The sequence below is a fragment of the Pteropus alecto genome, unplaced genomic scaffold (assembly GCF_000325575.1).
Source record: "Pteropus alecto unplaced genomic scaffold, ASM32557v1 scaffold106, whole genome shotgun sequence".
In the NCBI taxonomy this organism is placed as follows: domain Eukaryota; kingdom Metazoa; phylum Chordata; class Mammalia; order Chiroptera; family Pteropodidae; genus Pteropus; species Pteropus alecto.
This window is the reverse complement of record NW_006442103.1, coordinates 18,971,510-18,991,057: the sequence shown is the minus strand read 5'-3', so window position 1 is coordinate 18,991,057 and position 19,548 is coordinate 18,971,510. Positions and strand designations below refer to the sequence as shown.

Below are 19,548 nucleotides of genomic sequence, written 5' to 3'. Positions count from 1 at the left end.
GGCCCCGCCGCCCGCCGCGCGCCCCGCCTGCCCCGCCGGGCGGCGCCGCACCGGATGCTGGCGTGGGGGCAGGGTGTCCTGGACTGCGGACTTGCTGGGTCGGTGGGAACTGGGGTGCGCTCCCTGAGTCTCCGTCCCCAGCCACGCCCGTGCGGCCGGCAGGCGGAGGCCGCTCAAGAGTAGCACGGAGAGAAGGGACGGGGCAGGGTCTCCGAGAGTCACGGCCCTCGGTGGTGGCGTGTGCCAGACACAGTGAAGACGAGCCGGGTCCCGGTCTGAGACCAGATCTGAGGCTGAGGCAGCCACGGAAGACGGCGAGAGTCCCCAGGATTCACAGAGCGGTCCCAGCCCTAGTTCAGCGGTGGGAGGAGCGGAGAATTTCGGGGTAGATTTAGGGGCTGGGCAGAAATGGAATCCCTGACTGAAAGGGCTGAAAATATTGGGGAGGGGGAGTTTAGGGCCTACTTCTGTTTCCTCTTACGTCCCCACAGGACCGTCCTTGAGGGAAGGGCACGGTAGATGCTGGGGCACATGCCGGTCACTTGTCTGAAAGGTGGGGTGCATCCCTACTTCTCTAGAACCCCTCAGCAGGCCTCCGTGTCTGGAGGGCTCCGCAGGGACCAGCTGCAGCCCTGGGCTTCTAGCCAGAATTGCCCACTCCATTCTCTTAACGCTCTTTCTCTTTCTCTTTCAACCCAGCTGCTTCTTGTGAAGGCTTGTCTCAGAACACTACAAAGGCTTTGGGGCTGGAGGCTTTGGGGCTGGAGGCAGCGGGACCGGGCAAACCGGTTTGGGGCTGGAACCCGCCGTGGAAACTACCTCTGTCTGTCCTTCCTCCCTGGAACCTCTCTCCCATCGCTTCTCCTGCTCACTCCCTAGTAGTTTCTTAGCTCTTAAGTTCCAGTTTGACCTTGGTGTCTTTCCCAGCTGCAGTTCACCGTTCCTCTTTGGGCCTCAGGCCCAGTTCTCAGCCCTCCTTGGCTTGGCGGTGAGGATCTGGCCTTAGGTGATCTAATCCTGAGGCCCACTGCTGTTTTCCCAGCCCCTTCCCCTTCAGGTGGGGTCGAAATAGTGGGCCGTGGATTCGGTACCTCTTCCGGGTTGCTCAGGACTTTATTTTTCCTCAACCCACTCTAAAGAACCAGAGTGACAACCAAATCGATCTTACTTCCTTTTTTGGCCTCAGCCTGTCCCTCCTCCCCATTCTCCCTGCCCAGTTTTCTCTACACTGTGACCCCACCCCCAAGTTTCAGAGACCCTTATGGCCTAGGGAATGGAATTTCCTGGTCACTTCTCATCATCATTGGTCATTTCGTGCCAAATCCCACACACACACTTTCCCTCCACACAGCTCTGGCCAGGTCCCTGGAAAAGGAACAGAACCGTCCTTGTTCCCTCTCTGCCCCTTTCTCTCTCTCCTCCTCCCCCTCTTCCCTCCTCACCCCTCACCCCTCCCACCACCCACTTCTGTCCACTCGGCTTTGAGCAGGGGGGTACTGGGGAGAGTCCAGTCTCAGTACAGCCTGTCTGGTGGTGTTGGGGGTTTCCTCTGATTCTTCATTGTTTTCTTCATCACCCCCCACCCCTGCCTCCAGCCACCACCGGCCACCATCACAACAAACCCTGTGACCGACTTCCCCATTGACCACAGCTCTCTGCTCCTGACTTCCGCCCTGTCTCGCTACCCCTCCCCTCCAGTGGTGGGAAGGGAAATAGGGGAAAAGTCCAGACTCCTGGGTCCTTCCCTCCCCTCGAAGCTGTGTCTCAGTGTTTGTGTGATCTCATCTCAAGGCCGTTAAGAAAAAAGCCCTCAGTTCTTAGATGAGTCTAGGGCCCCAGGGCCTCAGGGTTTCGGGCCTGGAGGGAGGGCCTGGAGGGAGGGAGAGGTTCATGTGCATGTTCAGTGTGATATTCGGCAAACCGCCCTGTCTGGAACCTTTGAGATGGCTCGTATTATAGGACTGGAGAAGTGCAGTGTGCATAAGGGCAACCCAGGTGTGCCCTGCCCTGGCCGGCAGTAATGAAAGTTCTTCCTTGGACACTGATGCTGTTGGAAAGTTCCTGTGTCTGGTTGGCTGATGACACTTGGGGGGAAGTGGTGAGGAGGGAGGAGAGAGCAGGTCACAGCATGAGGGGGGGAGGGAGGGAGGGAGGGAGGGAGGCCCGGGTCCTGTGGGATGTGAGGCAGAGCAGAGTGGCACGATAGGACATGTGAAGAGGGTGGGGAGGCTGGAAAAAAATTCTCATGGGACAGAAGATACCTGGCACGTGTACCTACAACAGTGCACAGATGGTCCGTAAGAGACACACGGAGCTGTGGCCACGCCACGTATGTGCAAACAGGTGCACAGCAGGGGTGCGGCGACACAGGACACAGTGTGGTCAGCCTTCGGGAAGGCTCCCAAGGTCAAGTAATAAGGGAACGGTTAACCGTTTTTTGGGAGGGGCTGGATCTTAGTGCAGGGAAATGAGGAGGAACAAGGTCAGGGAACAGAGAGGGAAGAAATTCCTCACTGTAGAATCTTTTTTGAGGTCCAAGCTGCTCCTTCCTTCCCTTGCCCTGAACACCTAGGTTCTCTTTTCTTAAAGAAAACCTAGGTGTTCAGGGCAAGGTAAGGAAGGAGGGAGGGACGGGGTGGAGGCCTTGTTTGAGAAAACAAAAAACCACCATTTCCTCTTCAAAGTCACTGAAGTGCCCCTCCCCTCCTGCCCTGTGGGAGAGGAGAAGGGAGAGGGAGGCAGAGCTCGGAGCAGCCCCAGACTTTGCCACTGTCCTCTGGTCCCCTCCCCTCCTCTCACCCTAGATGCCTCCAGCCCCCTTCGTCTCCCTGGTGGCAGCGGCTACCACTCCTTAGCCCCCTGGTGTCCTGGTTCCTTTTTCTCAGAGTCAGACTGTGGTTCTTACGTTTGGGGACAGTGTCGGGTACGGGACTAGGGCCTTTAAAAGGGAGGACGAGAAGACGGGCTTGTCGGGAGGCTTCTCAAGGAGGGGGTTCTCATTAACCTTTCCGTTCATCCAGGGTTCCCCATCTGAGGAGCGCATAGCCTCGTGCCCGCCCGCCCGCCCCACCCTCTGGCCCAGGTCGTCCACGCTGCTCAGGGTCTGAGACACTGACCTTCACTGGCCAGCTCAGGGTTCCCAGGACTCTTTCTCTAGAGCTGTCCAGCTGTGAACCCAGGTGTTGTTACACCTGAGGGGAGGAGTGGGCTGTCAAGGCAGCAGAGCGGGAGCCCTCTGGGGCCTCAGGTGGAGGCGTGAAACTGGAACCTGCGGGGAACATGAGTGAATTCTGGCACAAGCTGGGCTGCTGTGTGGTAGAGAAACCCCAGCCGGTGAGTCTCCCCGCCCCGCCCCTCAGCTACCGTGCTCGTCTGGGTGCTGGTCTGTCGGGATAGTTCCCAGGCCAAGCAGGTGTGTGCTGGGGGAGGAAGTGAGGATCCCGCTGGCTGTCGCTTCCTGTCCCTGTCCATGCTGAGTTGGGCCTGGGCTGCAGGTGGAGCTTAATACCTGTCAGTTTTCCCCATTGTTTCCTCATCAGCCAGAGGTGACTTTGACATGTCCTTTCTTTGTCCAGTGTTCACTGTGCAGGCCACTGCCCTCAGCACCCTGCCTGCGTCCTCTCTGTTTGCGTCGGCCCAGCCTTGCCTTTCACACTCTGGCGATGTCCCTGTTACTGGGCCATGTCCCCTTTCCCACCAGGCCCTTCGCTCTTCCTTTAGTGGTTTTCCCTTGTGCCACTGACTGCAGGAGGCGGTTTCAGACGTAACGCCCCCCTTTTCTCCAAGCAGAAGAAGAAGAGGAGACGGATCGACCGGACCATGATTGGGGAACCGATGAATTTTGTCCACCTGACTCACATTGGCTCTGGGGAGATGGGGGCCGGAGATGGACTTGCCATGGTAACAAGGGAATGGGGGCAGGTCCACATGGGGTTGTGGCCTAGAACTGTTCCCCTTTTTGAAAGTTCAAGCGGGGGACATGACAAAATACTTGATGGGGAAGTAAAAAGCAAGGCAAGTGTTGGTCACCAGCCGTGTCAACCTGAGCCCTGGCGTTTCAGGGCCCCCGCCTTGGCCCCCTCATTTTTGCAGTGAGCAGATTGTTTTTCATCGGGATGGGGGCTATATATGTCTTTAAGAGTTACTCAGATGACTTTTTCCAAAAACCATAACCCTTCCTTCTGTTCAAGAACAGCCTCCTCTGTGCCAGTCAGTCATCGTGGTTGGGATTGTCGGGGCAGGAAAAAGGCCGAGCACCCCTGTCCTAAATAATGTCTGATATGTATTTCTGCTCAAAATAAGGGAAATGGGCCTGGAGATAGTGAAGGAGTCTTTTCACCAATTGCAAAACTTAGATAAATATGAGAAGGTCCTTTGCAAGAGGATCTTTTTAGCAAAAGACTCATTTTGTCTCTCTCTTATGAAGGCCAGTGTGGAGGGAGGCATTGAGACCGCCCTTAGAGGAAGGGCGGTTAGTTTTAACCTTTTCGGGTTCAAACTGAGGTGGGGTCAGCCTCCCCTATGGAGGGTACAGGGGCTGTCCTCCTGCACGGGTGTGTGCGTGTGTGCGTGTGCGTGTGCGCGTGCGTGTGTGCGTGCGTGTGTTCTACTGTGCGCAGGAAGGAGGAGGCTGGGGCGTCGTGGGCACTTTCTCACGTGCGTGTGTGTGTGTGTGCATGCATGTGTGTGCGTGTGTGTGCGAGTGTGTGTGTGCATGCATGTGTGTGCGAGTGTGTGTGTGTGCATGCATGTGTGTGCGTGTGTGTGCGAGTGTGTGTGTGCATGCATGTGTGTGCGAGTGTGTGTGTGCATGCATGCGTGTGCGTGCGTGTGCGCGTGTGTGTGCGCGTGCGTGCATGCGTGTGTGTTCTACTGTGCACAGGAAGACGGAGGCTGGGGCGTCGTGGGCGCTTTCTCACGTGCGTGTGTGCGCGTGCATGCGTGTGTGTGCATGTGTGCATGAGTGTGTGTGCATGCGCGTGTGCATGTGTGCACCTCCCCTATGGAGGGTACAGGGGCTGTCCTCCTGCACGGGTGTGTGCGTGTGTGCGTGTGCGTGTGCGCGTGCGTGTGTGCGTGCGTGTGTTCTGTGCGCAGGAAGGAGGAGGCTGGGGCGTCGTGGGCACTTTCTCACGTGCGTGTGTGTGTGTGTTTGGGGCTGTGTGTGCGTGTGTGTGCGAGTGTGTGTGTGCATGCATGCGTGTGCGTGCGTGTGTGCGTGCATGTGTGTGCGCGTGTGTGCATGAGTGTGCGCGCGTGTGTGTGTGCATGCGTGCGTGCATGCGTGTGTGTTCTGTGCGCAGGAAGGCGGAGGCTGGGGCGTCACGGGCGCTCTCTCACAGACAGGCGCGGTGCAGGAGCAGATGCGTTCCAAGGGAAACCGGGACAGGCCGTGGAGCAATTCTCGGGGCTTGTAGCTCCACCGGGAAGGGTGAGTCATTTGAGAAACCCAGCCAACACCTCCAGCCCCCGCCTCGGAACCCTGATCCTCTGCAGGGATGGGAAGCGCAAGGAGGAGTTTGAGTGGGAGAATCAGGGATGGAGGGTCCAGAAGGGCAGAGAGAGGGGTGTGCAGACCGCAGACAGGCGGAGAGAAGAGCCCGCTGTGGGAATAGTCTGCGCTGGGGGCTGCCTTCCCCCTAAGGCCTTGGTTTTCTTTGAGGCTAATCTTCCTTTTTTAAAAAATCAGGTTCTACTATCTGAAACCTCCACTCGGTCCAGTCCAGAAGAGATGCTCCCCCACCAGATCCCTCCTAGAACCAGTGCCCTGGGCCCCCGTTTTGCCTTGTCTGCCTAACAGTGCCTCAGAAGGCGTGGGGGCTGGACTCCCTCTGCTCCCTCTGGCTGTAGCCCCTCCTGGTGATGGGGCCAAGGCAGCAGGACTGAACAAGTGACTACTGGTGGTCAGAGGCACTTAGCCGAAGCCGTGGACACGCTCAGATCTGAAGTAGGAGTTCCTGGGAACCCGGACTGGGTTCCCTGCTCCTGAATGACGGTCTCAGTGCCACCTGTTTTAAACTCTTAACCTGGAACTCCTTAAGTGGCAGGTGGGCGACGTTACCAGAGCTGAAGCTGGCTTTGCTGAGAAGCTCCCTACCTGCCTGCCCTTCTCTTTCCTCCTGGAATGAATGATTGGCGCTGGGCGGGCGGGCGGCCACTGCCCAGTCTGCTCTCTTTAAATCTGACCTTAAGCTCACATCTCTTCGGTATCTCTCTGCCAATACCAAGGTCTTTCTCTAGTCAGGCCTCTAACCCTGCTGTTTCTGTAGCACTGCTAGCTCCCCAACATCTTTCCTTTATTTTTTAATTAATTAAAATTTTAATTTAAGATGAGTTCTCTTAATTCCCCCCATCCTGCTACTACCTCTGTCCTTAACTCCATTGCTGTTAGGGGCCTTATTATATCCCACTGAATGACAGTTGAGAGGTGGATGTTAACCTGATGACATTCCATTTAAGTCTTAGGGACCTGGCCTGCCCTCTGCCAACCTCCCTGCTGGCCCAGGTGAGAGAAGGAAGAGGGATCTGGAGAGAAAGCCAGAACTCAGCAAAACTAGGCGTTTTGTATGTCTCAGGGTGGACTTCCTGACCCTTGAGGGCGGGAGGCGGGTGAGAAACAGGTTAAGAGCAGTCAACTGTGAGTTTCAGGAGCTTAAGACCCTCACTACCTGGGAGCAAGGAGACCCACCGAGCAAGGTCTCTCAGCCTAGACACTGGACATTCGGGGCTGGAGAATTCTTTGTCATGGGGATCTGTCCTGTGCATTAGGATGTTTAGCAGCATCCCTGGCCCACCCTAGATATGACAACCAAAAATGGCCCCAGACTTGCCAAGTATCTCCTAGGGGGACAAAATCACCCCCAGTTGAGAGCTACTGCTCTAGAGTCAAGATATTTTTCTCTTTGATTCCCTCCCCTGCCCAGTACCCCATCCCATGATTCACCCTAAGCCTGAGCCTTGATGAACTAGGGCCCTTGTAGACTAGGCTTCACAGGGCTGCATACAACCTCCAAACGACTGTTCATTGTGTTGCTTGCCCTTGCATGCGGTGTCTCTGTGACGGACATGTGCTGTGCTTCTGTTCCCGCTCTCGGAGGAGGGTTTCCTGCGTGGAGGTGTGAACAGGGTGTGGTGGGATTGGGGAGCGAGGAGAGAAGCTGCAGACACCCCAGCTTATCCTCCCCGAATTTTAAAGCTCAGGGAGTTTTGTCTGAAGACCGCCCCCCGCCCAGCTGAAGAGTGCTCTCGGTGGGAGAGGGATGGAGGAGCAGGGTCTTTAGGCACTTTGTTTTCTCAGGTCTTCTTTGTTCTGGCCCCTTCCTCGTGGGAAGCTTTGGAAGGCAGAACAGGACAGAGGAGCTGTCATTTAGTAGCTCGGGGGTCAGGAATGTGGGAACTGGGATCCACCATCCATCCAGTTTGCCCCCACCTACAGTGACTGAGGTTAAATTTTTTCAAGTTTCAGGGTATTTCCTGAAGTTTTTCAGGGTCCGAGTGAGATTGGTCATAGAGATACTTTCACAGTTGACCTTTCCGTCTAGCTAGTTGCTCCGGAAGTAGTCAATAGCCTGAGGGTTATACTAGATCTGAAGGGTTGACAGGACAGGGCAGAAAGATGGGGGACTCCTGGAATCACTGGTCACCTTGATCTTCAGCCTTATCCTAATGCCTATTCTTTGGACACAGACTTGTCTTTGGTGCTCTCTCGCCTTTAGTTCCGTCTCTGATGTGTATGCTGCCATCACTTTAACAATATTTAGAGTGATGACAATGGGTCTGAGAGTCATAATTTATATTAAAAAATTTGTTGGACTTTTAAATGCATTTTTCAAATAAAAAAGTTTAAGCAAAATAGTCTCAGAGTCTATCACTACTGGCAAAGCTGGGTTAAAGGCTAGAGATGGCTGATGAAGGAGCTCCTAGGAAGTGGCTGGTGTGGAATTTCGTACCAACATTGCCCTTTGGGGAGAGAAGGCGGCTGAAGGTTGTGAAGGCAGGAGGCCGCCAGCCTCCAGGGGGCGCTCAGCCCCCCACTCTTCCTGGTCCCTTCTCTTGGTGTTCACCTGAGATTTTAAAGTCTTTAAAGAAACACTTGTTCAAGAACAACTTTGGAAATGAGGAGGATGAATGACATTTTCTCTGGGGGACAGAGGAAGGGCCAGATGCTGCTGGCACACAGTTCAGTTTAAGAGCCCAGAGCGTCTACGGCCATGCCACCCTGAACGTGCCGGATCCCGTCTGATCTCGGCAGCTAAGCAGGGTGGGGCCTGGTTAGTACTTGGATGGGAGACCACCTAGGAAGACCAGGTGCTGTATGCATTTAAAAAAAAGTCAAGAGAGTTTTGGTCTCTCCTCCCTCAGATACCTCTGTAAAAACACACAAGACCAAACAATGTTTTTTCTAGTTTTGTTTTTCTGTACTAAAAATACCCAGTGGGTGCTGAGATTGAAGGGGGAGGGGAGGGCGAGATTCTGACGCTTCTTGCAGCTCGGTGGCCATTACCTCCGGTTTCTGTCTATCTGGGTGAGGAAACAGAGAAAAGGCGAAATATTATAACAAAGCTATTTCTCTTCCCTTCCTTGCTTCCCCACAAACCCTCATTCCCTTAGCACAACTGCCCCTCCCCCCGTTTATACTTGGAGAAGGAACAGAAACCAGCAAAATGACCAAGCCTACATTTTATTGTCCATCCCCTCTCCCCAAAGGTCCTGTCATTCTACCAACTGAGAATATTTCGTCAGGTCAGTCAGAGCCTTTGGGGGCCCTTTGGGGAAGCAGAGGACTGTCATTCCTTGAGAATGTTCTTTGGGACAGCGGTGAGAGCATCAGCACTAGCGTCAAACAAACCCGGTTTAAATCCTGCTGTGACTCTGCCACTTACCAGTTGTATAAGACCCCATTTCTTCATCTGTGACGTGGGCACAGTAATACCTCATGGGGTATTGGAGAACTGACCCACGTAAAGTGCACATAGCAAGACTCAAATATTGGCTGCTGTGACTGTTAAACTGCACGAATAAGCTGAAAACTTAATCATCTCCCACATGCATTATCTGTGCATTGAGAATTGTTTACATATGTACGATCTTAACAACTGGGTCAACCGTCAGCTAATGACCGATAATACATGTTGCCTAATAAAAGGTGGAGTCCATGGCCAATGATAACACTGATAAACCAATGCATGTTACGGAATCAATAACCAAGCACATAAGTAACAGTTCATGCAAGCACACTGGCTGGTTTAGCAAGAGGGTTTTGGCTGTCAGGACTTTTCAGATCCATCGACAAAGATCCTGGCTCATCACCGAACACTTACTGGTTGCATCTGTGCGAACACGGAAGAGAGGCTGTTCCAAATATCCTCCAGCCCAATCCTGACCCGCCTCCAAAAATCAAGGGCGGCGCTGGGGCCCAGGAGGTGCAGCGGGGTGGGTCTGAGTCTCTGGCTGAGCGGGGGTAGGGTGGTCGTGGTGGTCGTGGTGGTCGTGGTGGTCGTAGTCGTCGTGGTGGTGGTGGTGGTGCCGGTGCCGGTGGCGGTGCCGGCGGTGGCGACGCGGCTCTGAGTGGCGCAGCCGGTGCCAGAACAGATGCCCGAGTCCAGGGGGCACTCCTCACGATGCCGGTCGCAAGGGCACTGATGGTAGGTGCAAGGCCGGTGCTCCGTGCGGAGCTGGCTCAGCGCCCCAACTCGGAGGCGCCCCGAAAGGCCCTGCAGCTTCCCAGCCCGGGACCGGCTCATGGTGCCTGACCTGCAGTGGCAGTGCCACGGGCCCCAGGGCATGAGCATCAGCCGCAGGTTCTCGGGAGGCGGCATGGCTGTGGACGAGTACTGCGGCCAGCGTCTGGGGGTGGCCCCCGCCGTGGTCCACTTGGTCAGGCTGCTGCCGGTGAGCAGCAGGTCGTCAGTGGACTTGCCCGTGAAGGGCGCCATGTTGGTGGTCAGCCTGTACTCCGCCTCCTGCACGTTCGCCGGGAACCTGGAGCTGGACTCCGTCGCTGTGCTGGAGACGGTACTGACAACCTCTGATCGCGAGCTGTTCTTGTCCGCGTTAATCACAACCCCCTCTTCCAAAGAGCCGTCCTCCCGGTCCCACGAATGCGACCCGCTGACGTCCGTGGACACCGTGGAGGCCAAGAGCTCGGCAGCAGCTGGGCCTGCCAGGCGGTCGGCAGCGGCCACCATGTCATCCTCGTCCTCTATGATGACCGTACTCTTCGGGGAAACACTGGTCCGGGCGGTGGACCAGTCGTTTTGGGTCATCGGGCTCCTGGGGCGGAAACTGACCGGCTGCGTGCTGGTCGAAGTCAGGCCTTGGGCCCCCGCCGCCGCCCGGGGCCCCAGACTCAGCAGCAGGGCCCAGAGCAGCGCAACGGCGGCGGGGACCATGGGGCTAGGCCGTGTGGGGCTGGGAGGGAGGCCAGCGACCGAGGCCGGGGCTCCCACCTCCTCTCCCTCCCTTGGGCTCTCGACCTGCCGGGTCGTTAGAACTGAGGCCGCGGGGGCGGGGCTCCGACGCGCGAGCCACGCCCCTCCCCAGGCCTCGGTCCTCGGGGACCCCAAGGCGGGAACCCCACCGGCAGCCGGAGGGGGAGGCGAGGGGCTGGGGGGAAAGTTCACTTCCTCGACGCAGAGCTTAAGTCTCTCACCGCAGTTTATTACCCGCTACAGACCCGAAAGGACTAGAGAGGACAGAGAGGCAGGTTTCGAAAACACTCGTTCCCAGGCTCGCAGGCAGCAGGCTTGACCGAGAGGGGAAGAGGGGCACCCAGCGCTTCCCCGAGATTCCCGGAGCGGCTCCTGGCCTGCCCTTCCCATCCACCTCTCACCTTCCCCGACCAACAGCCCCAGGTGGAAGGGGCCCCGCCCTTTCCTTTACCAAGGACGAAAAGGGGACGCAAGGAAGTTATTGGTCCAAAGTTCTACAGCTGAAGCAGGACTAAGACCCACAGCTTTGTACTTTCCCATAAAAAACGTCGCTCTGTGCATCCCTATGTCTGACATGAAAGTCACCGCAGATCCGGTTCCAGACCTCAAAGCCCTGCTTTGAAGGCAGGGCAGCGAAGGAACGACACCCATGGAGATGGGAAGATCCCGAGGTACTGGGGTCAAAGGTCGAGATGATTTACAAACAGCTCAGATGTTTCGGGGGTTAGGGTGCAGGCAGGTCCATATCTTTGCTTGGTTCTAAGGCCCTTTATTCCAGTCCTATGCTAGATCCCTCCTGAGCCACGGAGATCCTGGTCCAGCCTAGGAGAGAGAAAGAAAAAGTGGTACAACAGCAGGACCTGGTTTCACTCTGGTCTGGGGAGAGAGGCCAGGCGACTTGGAGGAGTTAGATTACTGGGTGCCTGAGTGGGTCATCATTTAGGATCCTTTGATCCTAGCTCCCCTCCCCCACTGGATAGTCTCTGCCATTCGCTGCCAACACATCTCTTTCTCATTTCTGGGGCTGGTCTGAATCTCCTCTAAATCCTGTGCCGTGGTCATTCCTTTAATCCCTGATGCCTCGGCACTTACGTGTATAGCTTTTCACCTGTTCTCGGATACAGTAGCATCCTTAATTTCTCCCCCGGGTGTGTGCCGTTTTCCCAGATACCGCGAAGCATCCGAAAGCAGAGCCTCTGGCGTTCAGTTCCTTTGTATCTCCCCCAAGATATTTAGAAAATGGAAACTGGCTTTACACATCCCACCCCAAGCCTTTCGGCTTCAGCTCAGAACTCACTGTCTGACAGCTTCAGGGATGTGGACCTGATCCAAGGAGATGAGCTGGGCCAGCTCTGCCAGGCTGTTCAGAAAACGGATCTTTCGTGTGAACTTGGAACTGAAAAGAGAGGATAAACCAAGTGTGTTTTATACTGGGAAGAGGGCTCCTGGAGACCACCAGGAAGGGAGATGCAAGAAGTAGAGTGGTTATGGCTACAACGAGTCGGGATGGGGCAAGTTCTTAATTCTGATTTTGAAAATGGGGAGCAGAGGAGGAGGGACCCGGTCCCCAGAGTTAGTACCTGATGAAGGGCCGGAGCAGTGCCAGGAAGGCCTTCACATACCACGTAGCGTGGACGACCACCAGGGCGCGCAGGTTTTTCCTGAGCCTGAGAGAGAATGTGAGGTCGTCCTATTTTTCCACCTCCACACCTGAAAATCAGGTGCAGCTGCCTTCTGCACCTTAGGATCCTTCACTTCTCTAATTTCTAGATTTCTCCGGCACATTGGGCCTAAGGCCCATTCTCTTACCCGTAGTCTCGGCTCTATCCATCTTGTTCAGCCCTCCGTGCTCCGTATTCCAGGCAACTCCCCTCCCAGAATCCCTCAGCCGGGTCAGTCTTCTCTACCCCATCTCCCTCCTGCGCCCCGCCCTCGCCTGAGTCCCTTCGGTACCTTCCCCATCGCTCCATGACCAGGCCTACTTATAATACTCCACATGGAAGAAGACCAGCGAACAAGATGGGAGAGAGACGGGGGAAAAAAGGAACGTGGCGGGAAAAGGACGTGTGGGTTAGGAAGACAATGGGTCGGAAGAGGCAATAAATGGGAAGACTAGCAGAGGAAGGGGCGCCTTCTGCGGGTTAGGCAACACGCCACTTCGGTTTACTTGATCGTCACAAATGCCCAGGGGCAAAGGTATGCTCACTGTCATTTTACAGATAAGGAAACCGAGTCCCAGAAAGGTAAAGTGACTTGTCCAAAGTTACACGGCTAGTAAAAAGTGAAGGCAAGATTTGAAACTAGATTTCCCTGACTCCAAGAGAGGACAGAAGACAGGAGAGCGTTGGAAAGGGCCATCGAGGGACAAAACAAAAAAGGAAGAACTAAATGGAAGAATGGAAAGATGGAAAGGACAAAGATGGCGTCGTAGCCCCTCGTCCTGCGGCTCACCGCCGGTCCAGAGTCCGGTAACACTGGCGCATCCAGCCCAGGGTTGGAACCTGGGCCCTGCTTGTGCCTCCACTCAAGTGAACAAGCAGGTAATTTTCAGCTACCAGCAGCTCCAGAGTTCCCACCATATACCTGGGGCAGGGGGTGGGGGGAGAAAGTGTCAGGGAAGGTGTGTGTTCGGGGTCGTGGGGAGTGACAGAGACATCACTGTAGGTTCTACAATCAGCTACCGACCATAGAAGTGAGTTCTTTTTTACGTTTCCCTCCCTAACAGCCCCCCTGGGGCCCTTCGGGCCTCCCGCCTCACCTAAACAAGTGTTCCATGACATAAGTATAGTTGGGGATGCTGCTTCTGGGCAGATAACAGGAAGCAAAGACGATGACAGCATTGAGGCCATCACCATGGTAACCTGGGAAGGATAAGGGAAACTTCACTCCGTCAGCAAATCCGTATTGACAGACATGTTTAGGTTGAGGGGCTCTGAGGGTGTCAGGAAGTTACGGGAAGGACTGTGAACCCAATAACAGTGTCCAGTTTACTCGTTTCATTCAAGCGGTCACCGTTCTGCCCCTCCACCGACGCCAGCCCTCACCTCCATGAGACAGGGCTTTCTTATAGGGCTCAATGGCAGTCATGTCCACTCGCTGCTCCCGCTGTCCTGTTCGGAACACCCTCCAGCGATGACCGTCTTCTCCAGCCACATCCCACACACAACCCTGGCCCAGCCCTTCAGCTGCCTCACTGGGCCTCAGACCCTCCGCCTGGGGCAGCTCATCTGAAACAGAGGGATGGAGAAAGGTTAGCTGCACAGAACACGCACCTCCAGCATCCCGTAACTCCCCGGGATTCCTGGAGTTCATTACAGCAGCCTCTCATTCCTCACTCCCCCCCCCACCATGCCTCTAGCCCTGGTTTGTCCAATACACCCAACCCCTTTCCAGTTACTCTTTCCTATGACTCATTATTCTCACTTTTTTTCAGTAGGCAGTGGCCTTGAAGTAACCTGGCATTATTGTAGGTCAATGGCTCTGGTCAGTATGTTTTTTTCCAGATTCTTTATTTTTTTCTTTCCATGCTTTTCCCTGGGCGAGTTCATCTATTGCCATGTCTTCGATCACCAGCGGTAAGGTGATGACTCCCACATCTGCCTTCTAACCCAGGCTTCTCTCCTAACTCTGACCCGAACCCCCGGCTGCCTGGACTGGACATGTCCACTCTGTGTCCCTCCGTCATCTCCAAGTCACCAGACTCAAAGTGCGACTCAAACTCATGCTCTTCCTCCTCTCTCCCACACTTCCTTTCTTGATGAATGACGCCATGCATCTAGCTTCCTGAGAGAGAACCTAACTGGACGTCATCCGAGACGCCTTCCTCTCTCTCAGCCCTCGAGACAACTGGACCCTGGATCCTGCCCCATCTATGTCCATTACACTCTTTGTTCTTTCCACTGCTACTGGCCTGTGCGGGTTCTTAGCATTTCTCATCTGGCCTCAGAACCAGCCTCCTAACTGGTCTCCCTGCCTCCACTCCGTTCCCCCCATGCCACCCTCTACAGCATTGCCTGCTTTTGTCTCTCCTACCTCTTTCACTCAAATGGCAATCCCACATACCCACTAATTCTGCATGATCTTTCCACAGCAATAGAAAGAACTGCCTCATCTGAAAAAATAGTCGCCTGGTACTTAGTACTCCACCGTATAGATGCGCCATAATGGAACTGATACCCTACTGAGGGGCCTTAGGTTCTTTCCAATCTTTTTTTAAAAATTTTTATTTTTTTATTTTTATTTTCATTTTTATAAATGTCAGTAGTGGAACGATCCACCTTTTTACTTGCAAAAGGTGAACAGAAAGCTACTCTGTTTCTCTAGGACATTTACAAAGAGTTTTCTCCACCTTAAGAAGAAACTGAATAAACATAAATGTCCACAGGTTGTTTCCAGTCTTTTCAGAGCGATGGAACCTGATCGTGTTACTTCCTTGAGCAAAACCATGCGATGACTCCCCACTGCCCACAGGATAAAATCCAGACTCTTATGGTAGCAAGGATCTCCATGGTTGGACCCTGCCTACCTAGCAGAGCATTCTCTTTACCTCCCAGCCCTTCATATCTGTGATATAATAATAAATGTATATTTTTGTTTTGTCCCTGGCTCCTGAAACAGCTCCTGATGAGAAAGGTGAAAGGAAAATCTTTTCCTATTCAGAGCAAGTGCCTTCCAACCACCCGAGTTTTTATTAACGAGGTGAGTTTGGAAAGCCCCAAAGGATGAGCGGCTGGTTGCCAGGGGAACCACCCATGTGATTAGAGGGTTGGACCTTTCACACTCCGACCTCTGGGGAGGGGACACTAAAGGCTGAGTTAATCACTAACTGGCCACTGACTTAGTCGATCAGTCCTCATAATGAAGCCTCCAAGAAAACTCGGACTGAGGAGTTCCGAGAGCTTCTGGGCCAGCGGACGTGGAGGTGCCGGGAGGGTGGTGGACCCGCTGTGGGCCCAGAAGCTCCACACCCCTCCCACACACCTTACCCTATGCAGCTCTGCCTTCTGAGTGGCATCCTCTTAGAGTGAATCTGTGATCTGATAGGTAACCGTTTTCCTGGGTGCTATTAGCCATTCTAGCACAGTATCGAAGCTGAGGAGGGGGTCGCGAGTCGCCAGTTGGTCAGGAGCACAGGTGACAACCTGAACATGCGGCTGGTGTTTGAAGTGGGGGGCAGGGGCAGTCTTGGGGGACCAAGCCCTTAACCTCTGGGATCTGCGCTGACCCCAGGTAGTCAGTGTCATATGTGAATCGCAGGACACCCAGCTGGCGTCTGGAGAGCTGGAGAATTGGCTGCTGTGGGGGAACCCACCCCGATGGTGTCAGAAGCGTTGAGTGAAGAAGAAAGATTTCCTTAATATCCCACAGTCACGCTTGACGCTCTGAACTACCCAACGCACCACGCTGCTGCCCAAGCTGCTCCTTCCAGCTCGAGGGCGCAGCTCGGAGCCCAGCTCGGAGACCCTCCTCGGGGAGCCTTTCCTGACCCCGCCCCTCCCCCAGAACTGACCTTTCCTTCTCCACACCTGCAGGTAACATGCAGATCTCAACCTTTACCTGCGCTTATTTGTATGTTTATTTCTTACGGAACAGACAATTCTCTGTTCTCATCTTTCTAACTCCGGTTCTGGCTCGGTGATGGCTGGGAACAGTCATTCAATAGTTTTCCTTAATAAACGAAGGACGCCACCCCTCCTCTACTGACTGCTGTCACATTCGGCCTCTCAGCTCTGCTTTTCCATTCTGAGGAAATAGCGTTTGCTGACCTCACTTCTCAGTCCCCACCTCATTAGCTCTGACTTCAGTCCCATTAAGTCCATCCTGAGCTTCTTGAATTTGGCCTCTACTTCTACCAGCTAAGTCCTCAGGTGTCTTTCCCACCTTCCCAATCAAATTCATGTCCACTGTCCAGCTGCTCCGAGTCTGAAGGTGTCTCCAATTCGTCTACTTCCAGGTCAGAGCTGCCACCGGGAGACGAAGGGACAGAGTGGGTAGGAGAAGCTCCATCATCTCCAGGCTCCTTTGTCAGATTCAGTAGCAACCCTGGGGCAGAGAGACGCTTACGCATGGGGCGCTGGCCACACAAGGCTAACGTGCTGGGGGTACCTGGGGTTGGGGGGAGGATGACAAAAGAATAGAGAGATGTGTGTGTGTTAGCGGGGGAGGCTGGAATTCCTGCATATGGAAGTGATACTATGGGACAAACTTTAAAGAAGACTAACGCAGGGGACACGTAGGAAAGGGGTGGCAGAACTGCAAAGTGGGGGGGTATGACCCTTCCCTGGATTGGAATCAAGAACCTGAGGCCGAGGCTCTACTGCACCCACCTGCCTGTGCGTCTCTTTTAGGGCCGCCAGGACCTTCAGAAGCGTCGGCCTCTTCAGGGAGCAATCTGCAGGGAAAACGATTAAAAGGGGGGAAAAGCGAGGCTAAAGGCGTCAAGCCAGGGATCAACCGATCAATTCTCTCTCCGCCACGATTTACCACCTCTGCTCCCTTTTCCCGTCTGACCTTCAAGTCCTAGTTTAGCATCCCTGCCCTCCCCTGGTGACCATCCCTGCCTCCTCCCAGCCTCCCTCACACCTCCTCACCGAGGGAACTCTTCATCCTGCCATTCCTCCTCCAGGTCCAGTTCCCCAAGTCTCGAGGACGCTGCTAGTCCTGCTGCTTCTGCATTCTCCCTGACCCTAAGACAGTGCCCCGGACCCCGGAAGAGACGACCGTGAGACAAACGAGGCAGTGTCTTAGGGGAACTGGATGAGAGGTGGGACACTGGGATAGGGATTGTAATCAAGGTGCAGCGTGGAGGGCGGGCCTGGAAAAGAACTCAGGTCTCGTCTCCTAGAGACATTTCTACCAGCTTCAGCACTCGCTGGGCAGATGGGCCCCGCTGTCGGGTTGGGGAGCAGGATGAAAGCGAAACCAGTCGTGTTTACCCCTATGGCAGCTGCTCCACCTAGAGCAGGGGTGAGAAGCAGTCCTCATTCCAACGGGCTGGAACCCGACAGACCTGCCCTGCCCAGCTGTCACTGGGCAGAGTTCGGGAAGATGGCACCTAGTCAGGCCTGCCTTTCCTCCACCATGTTGGGAGTGGTTGGTGAGGGGCAACCGTGGCACAGGTGGAGGGTGAGGAATAAGGTGAGGAGGAAGAAAGGTTTGCCGGGGAGGAGAACCTGGACCTAAAACCTTAGTTCTGGGTCGGCTTTCCCGATGGCCAATTTGGAAGGTGGGGTTAGAAAACAGGGGCAGATTTATCAGACACAAAATACAAACTTTCTTAAAAAAACACACACACAACACAATAGGGAATTACCCTGGACTCCCCAGCTCCCACACCATGCTGACGTGTCCTGCCTAAAGCCACCCGTCCCTTCTCTGCAAATTGATTTTCCTACAGTCTCACTGTCCCTAGGAACACGAGACTCGACCTGGTGACAGCTGGATGGTGGGACAGTCCCTCAGCACCACTCGCTTCTCGTTTCCCCTCAGGTCGGCCAGGCTCTTACTTACCCAAGACCCAGGGGCTTTTCTCCTGCCTCTGGTAGACTTCCCATCTTCCCGTCTCCGGCTTTAAGCACCTGGGGTTGCCGGGGAGCAGGCCGCTCCAGCTCCCCAGCACCTCTGTGCCCTTCGCTGCCTCAGCTGTTGCTGCCCTCGCCTCCGAGGAGGGAGGTGGGGAAGGGAGGTAACCTCGCCTTCAAACAGGTTTCGCCACCTCCCTTCCCAAGAAGCAGGTTCGCCCAAAAGAACCCTGCCTGTGTGGGGGCGGGTTCGGGGAAGAGGGCACAATTTCTGGTCTTGGGGGGTCCAGTAAGGCAACTTGTTCTGTCTTATAGACACCTTATAAGCTGGAAGCTGCTATTTTTTTTTTTTTTTTAAGAAGAAAAAAGGCAACAGTAAAAACCATTTTGGTTTTAAGACTACCTTGGCCTTACTTTTTGAGCATCAGCAAAATCGGTGACACAGAAGTGTCATGAAGAGTGTTCTGGAAAGAGACACTAATTAAAGGAAAGGCTGAGGATGAGCAGAGACTGTTGCTGCTTATTCCTACACGAAGTACGGCAGGAGGACGGGGGGTGACCCTTGAGGAGGCTGAAAAATCACCCCAGGGACAGCCCTGACTACAGCTGTAAAAAAGAGACAGGAAGACAGGAAAAAGACATTTAATACTTTAACAAAATGCAGAACAAGGCACCCAAGTGACAAACAAATTCCTTTGGCCCGGTGACCTCGCCACTGCTTTTGCCTTTCGATGGCTACACACATCATCCCTGCAAAGTGGAGTCACTGTCCCCGTCCTCCTGAAGACGCCATGCCAAAACACCACGCACCCCACCGTCCAGTGAAACTGGCGGCCCCTTACACAGCCTAGAGCTGTGGGGCGGGGGCAGGGGGACAGGAGGGCTGGAGAGAAAAGGAGAATGCAGGTGCAGAGCAGGCCAGTGGGGGGCGCGCTTCGCATCACTCTGCTATGAATCACCGCGGCACATGCCACATGAGGCTGAGTCCCTTGGTACACTCACACATAAACACAGGCAGTCCAGCGACCCTAAGCATTCCCAGGGCAAACGGGAAAAAAAAAAACACACACACACAACAACACAGAAGCAGAGAGAAAGGATGGCGGCAAGAGGCAGATCACAGAGTACGAGAACTTCCAGTCCAGAGCCCTGGTTCTACAGATGGGGAAAACGAGACCTAGAGAGAAGACGTGTCTTCCCAAGAGACACACAGGTCACGGCAGTCGGCGGTAGCATCCCACGCTTCCTCTCTGAACAAGAGAGCGACGTGGACAAGAAGTTGGCAGACTTGCTAAGACGGGGGACGGAGCCTGGCCCCTAATTCGGTTCTGCGTCTTTCGGGAAGAATGACCATGAGGTCCAGCGCCTCCTGAGCACCCAAGAACCAGGGGTCTATGGGGTCTCTTCTGGCTCCCTGTGGCTTCGGGACAGAGGGAGTCAGCCCGCCTGATCAGGACAGAAGATAATGGCCTCTGATTTGCTCCCAAATGATGCTGAGAGTCACAGTACACGCAGAATAGAAATTTAGCCATTTCTATTCGGAACCAGACACTTTCACCTCATCAGAGGCAGGAAGAGGACTCACGAAGCCGGGAACC

General features: G+C 54.6%; 3 protein-coding genes and 2 non-coding genes across 6 annotated transcripts; 2 read left to right on the top strand and 3 right to left on the bottom strand.

Annotated features, from left to right (window-relative positions):
* Window positions 1-3,026: 3,026 nt before the first annotated feature.
* Window positions 3,027-7,852, top strand: CDC42SE1 (CDC42 small effector 1). Its single transcript, XM_006919756.3, has 4 exons — window positions 3,027-3,333; window positions 3,790-3,900; window positions 5,343-5,431; window positions 5,690-7,852. The coding sequence occupies exons 1-3, from the start codon at window positions 3,280-3,282 to the stop codon at window positions 5,415-5,417; spliced, it is 240 nt and encodes a 79-aa protein (XP_006919818.1). The 5' UTR covers window positions 3,027-3,279; the 3' UTR covers window positions 5,418-5,431; window positions 5,690-7,852.
* A 348-nt stretch (window positions 7,853-8,200) lies between these two features.
* On the top strand, window positions 8,201-8,319 carry LOC112469130. The gene has a single exon (XR_003042475.1). It is a non-coding gene; the product is annotated as a 5S ribosomal RNA (ribosomal RNA).
* Window positions 8,320-8,393: 74 nt separating this feature from the next.
* CUNH1orf56 (chromosome unknown C1orf56 homolog) lies at window positions 8,394-10,484 on the bottom strand. The gene is made up of 2 exons (XM_006919838.3): window positions 9,321-10,484; window positions 8,394-8,520 (listed from the first exon to the last, which is right to left on the bottom strand). The coding sequence occupies exons 1-2, from the start codon at window positions 10,389-10,391 to the stop codon at window positions 8,500-8,502; spliced, it is 1,092 nt and encodes a 363-aa protein (XP_006919900.2). The 5' UTR covers window positions 10,392-10,484; the 3' UTR covers window positions 8,394-8,499.
* Window positions 10,485-10,638: 154 nt separating this feature from the next.
* On the bottom strand, window positions 10,639-18,437 carry BNIPL (BCL2 interacting protein like). Of its 2 annotated transcripts, none has more exons than XM_006919755.3 (10): window positions 17,940-18,437; window positions 17,021-17,116; window positions 16,757-16,821; window positions 16,311-16,535; window positions 13,475-13,657; window positions 13,189-13,291; window positions 12,882-13,013; window positions 12,011-12,097; window positions 11,728-11,826; window positions 10,639-11,252 (listed from the first exon to the last, which is right to left on the bottom strand). In XM_006919755.3, the coding sequence occupies exons 1-10, from the start codon at window positions 17,981-17,983 to the stop codon at window positions 11,216-11,218; spliced, it is 1,071 nt and encodes a 356-aa protein (XP_006919817.2). In that variant the 5' UTR covers window positions 17,984-18,437; the 3' UTR covers window positions 10,639-11,215. The 2 variants fall into 2 exon arrangements, with proteins under 2 accessions (XP_006919817.2, XP_015450954.1); XM_015595468.2 differs by having other exon boundaries at window positions 16,311-16,472.
* On the bottom strand, window positions 14,683-14,811 carry LOC112469176. The gene has a single exon (XR_003042495.1).
* Window positions 18,438-19,548: the final 1,111 nt, after the last annotated feature.

Coding starts and splice junctions, on each gene's coding strand:
- CDC42SE1 (XM_006919756.3), top strand. CDS start 3,280: ATGAGTGAATTCTGGCACAAGCTGGGCTGCTGTGTGGTAGAGAAACCC. Junction 3,334..3,789: donor TGGTAGAGAAACCCCAGCCG/GTGAGTCTCCCC, acceptor TTCTCCAAGCAG/AAGAAGAAGAGGAGACGGAT. Junction 3,901..5,342: donor CCGGAGATGGACTTGCCATG/GTAACAAGGGAA, acceptor GCTCTCTCACAG/ACAGGCGCGGTGCAGGAGCA.
- CUNH1orf56 (XM_006919838.3), bottom strand. CDS start 10,391: ATGGTCCCCGCCGCCGTTGCGCTGCTCTGGGCCCTGCTGCTGAGTCTG. Junction 8,521..9,320: donor TGTTCGCACAGATGCAACCA/GTAAGTGTTCGG, acceptor TTCCTCACCCAG/ATAGACAGAAACCGGAGGTA.
- BNIPL (XM_006919755.3), bottom strand. CDS start 17,983: ATGGGAAGTCTACCAGAGGCAGGAGAAAAGCCCCTGGGTCTTGG. Junction 17,117..17,939: donor GAAAAGCCCCTGGGTCTTGG/GTAAGTAAGAGC, acceptor GCACTGTCTTAG/GGTCAGGGAGAATGCAGAAG. Junction 13,658..16,310: donor ACATGAATTTGATTGGGAAG/GTGGGAAAGACA, acceptor CCTCTGTTTCAG/ATGAGCTGCCCCAGGCGGAG.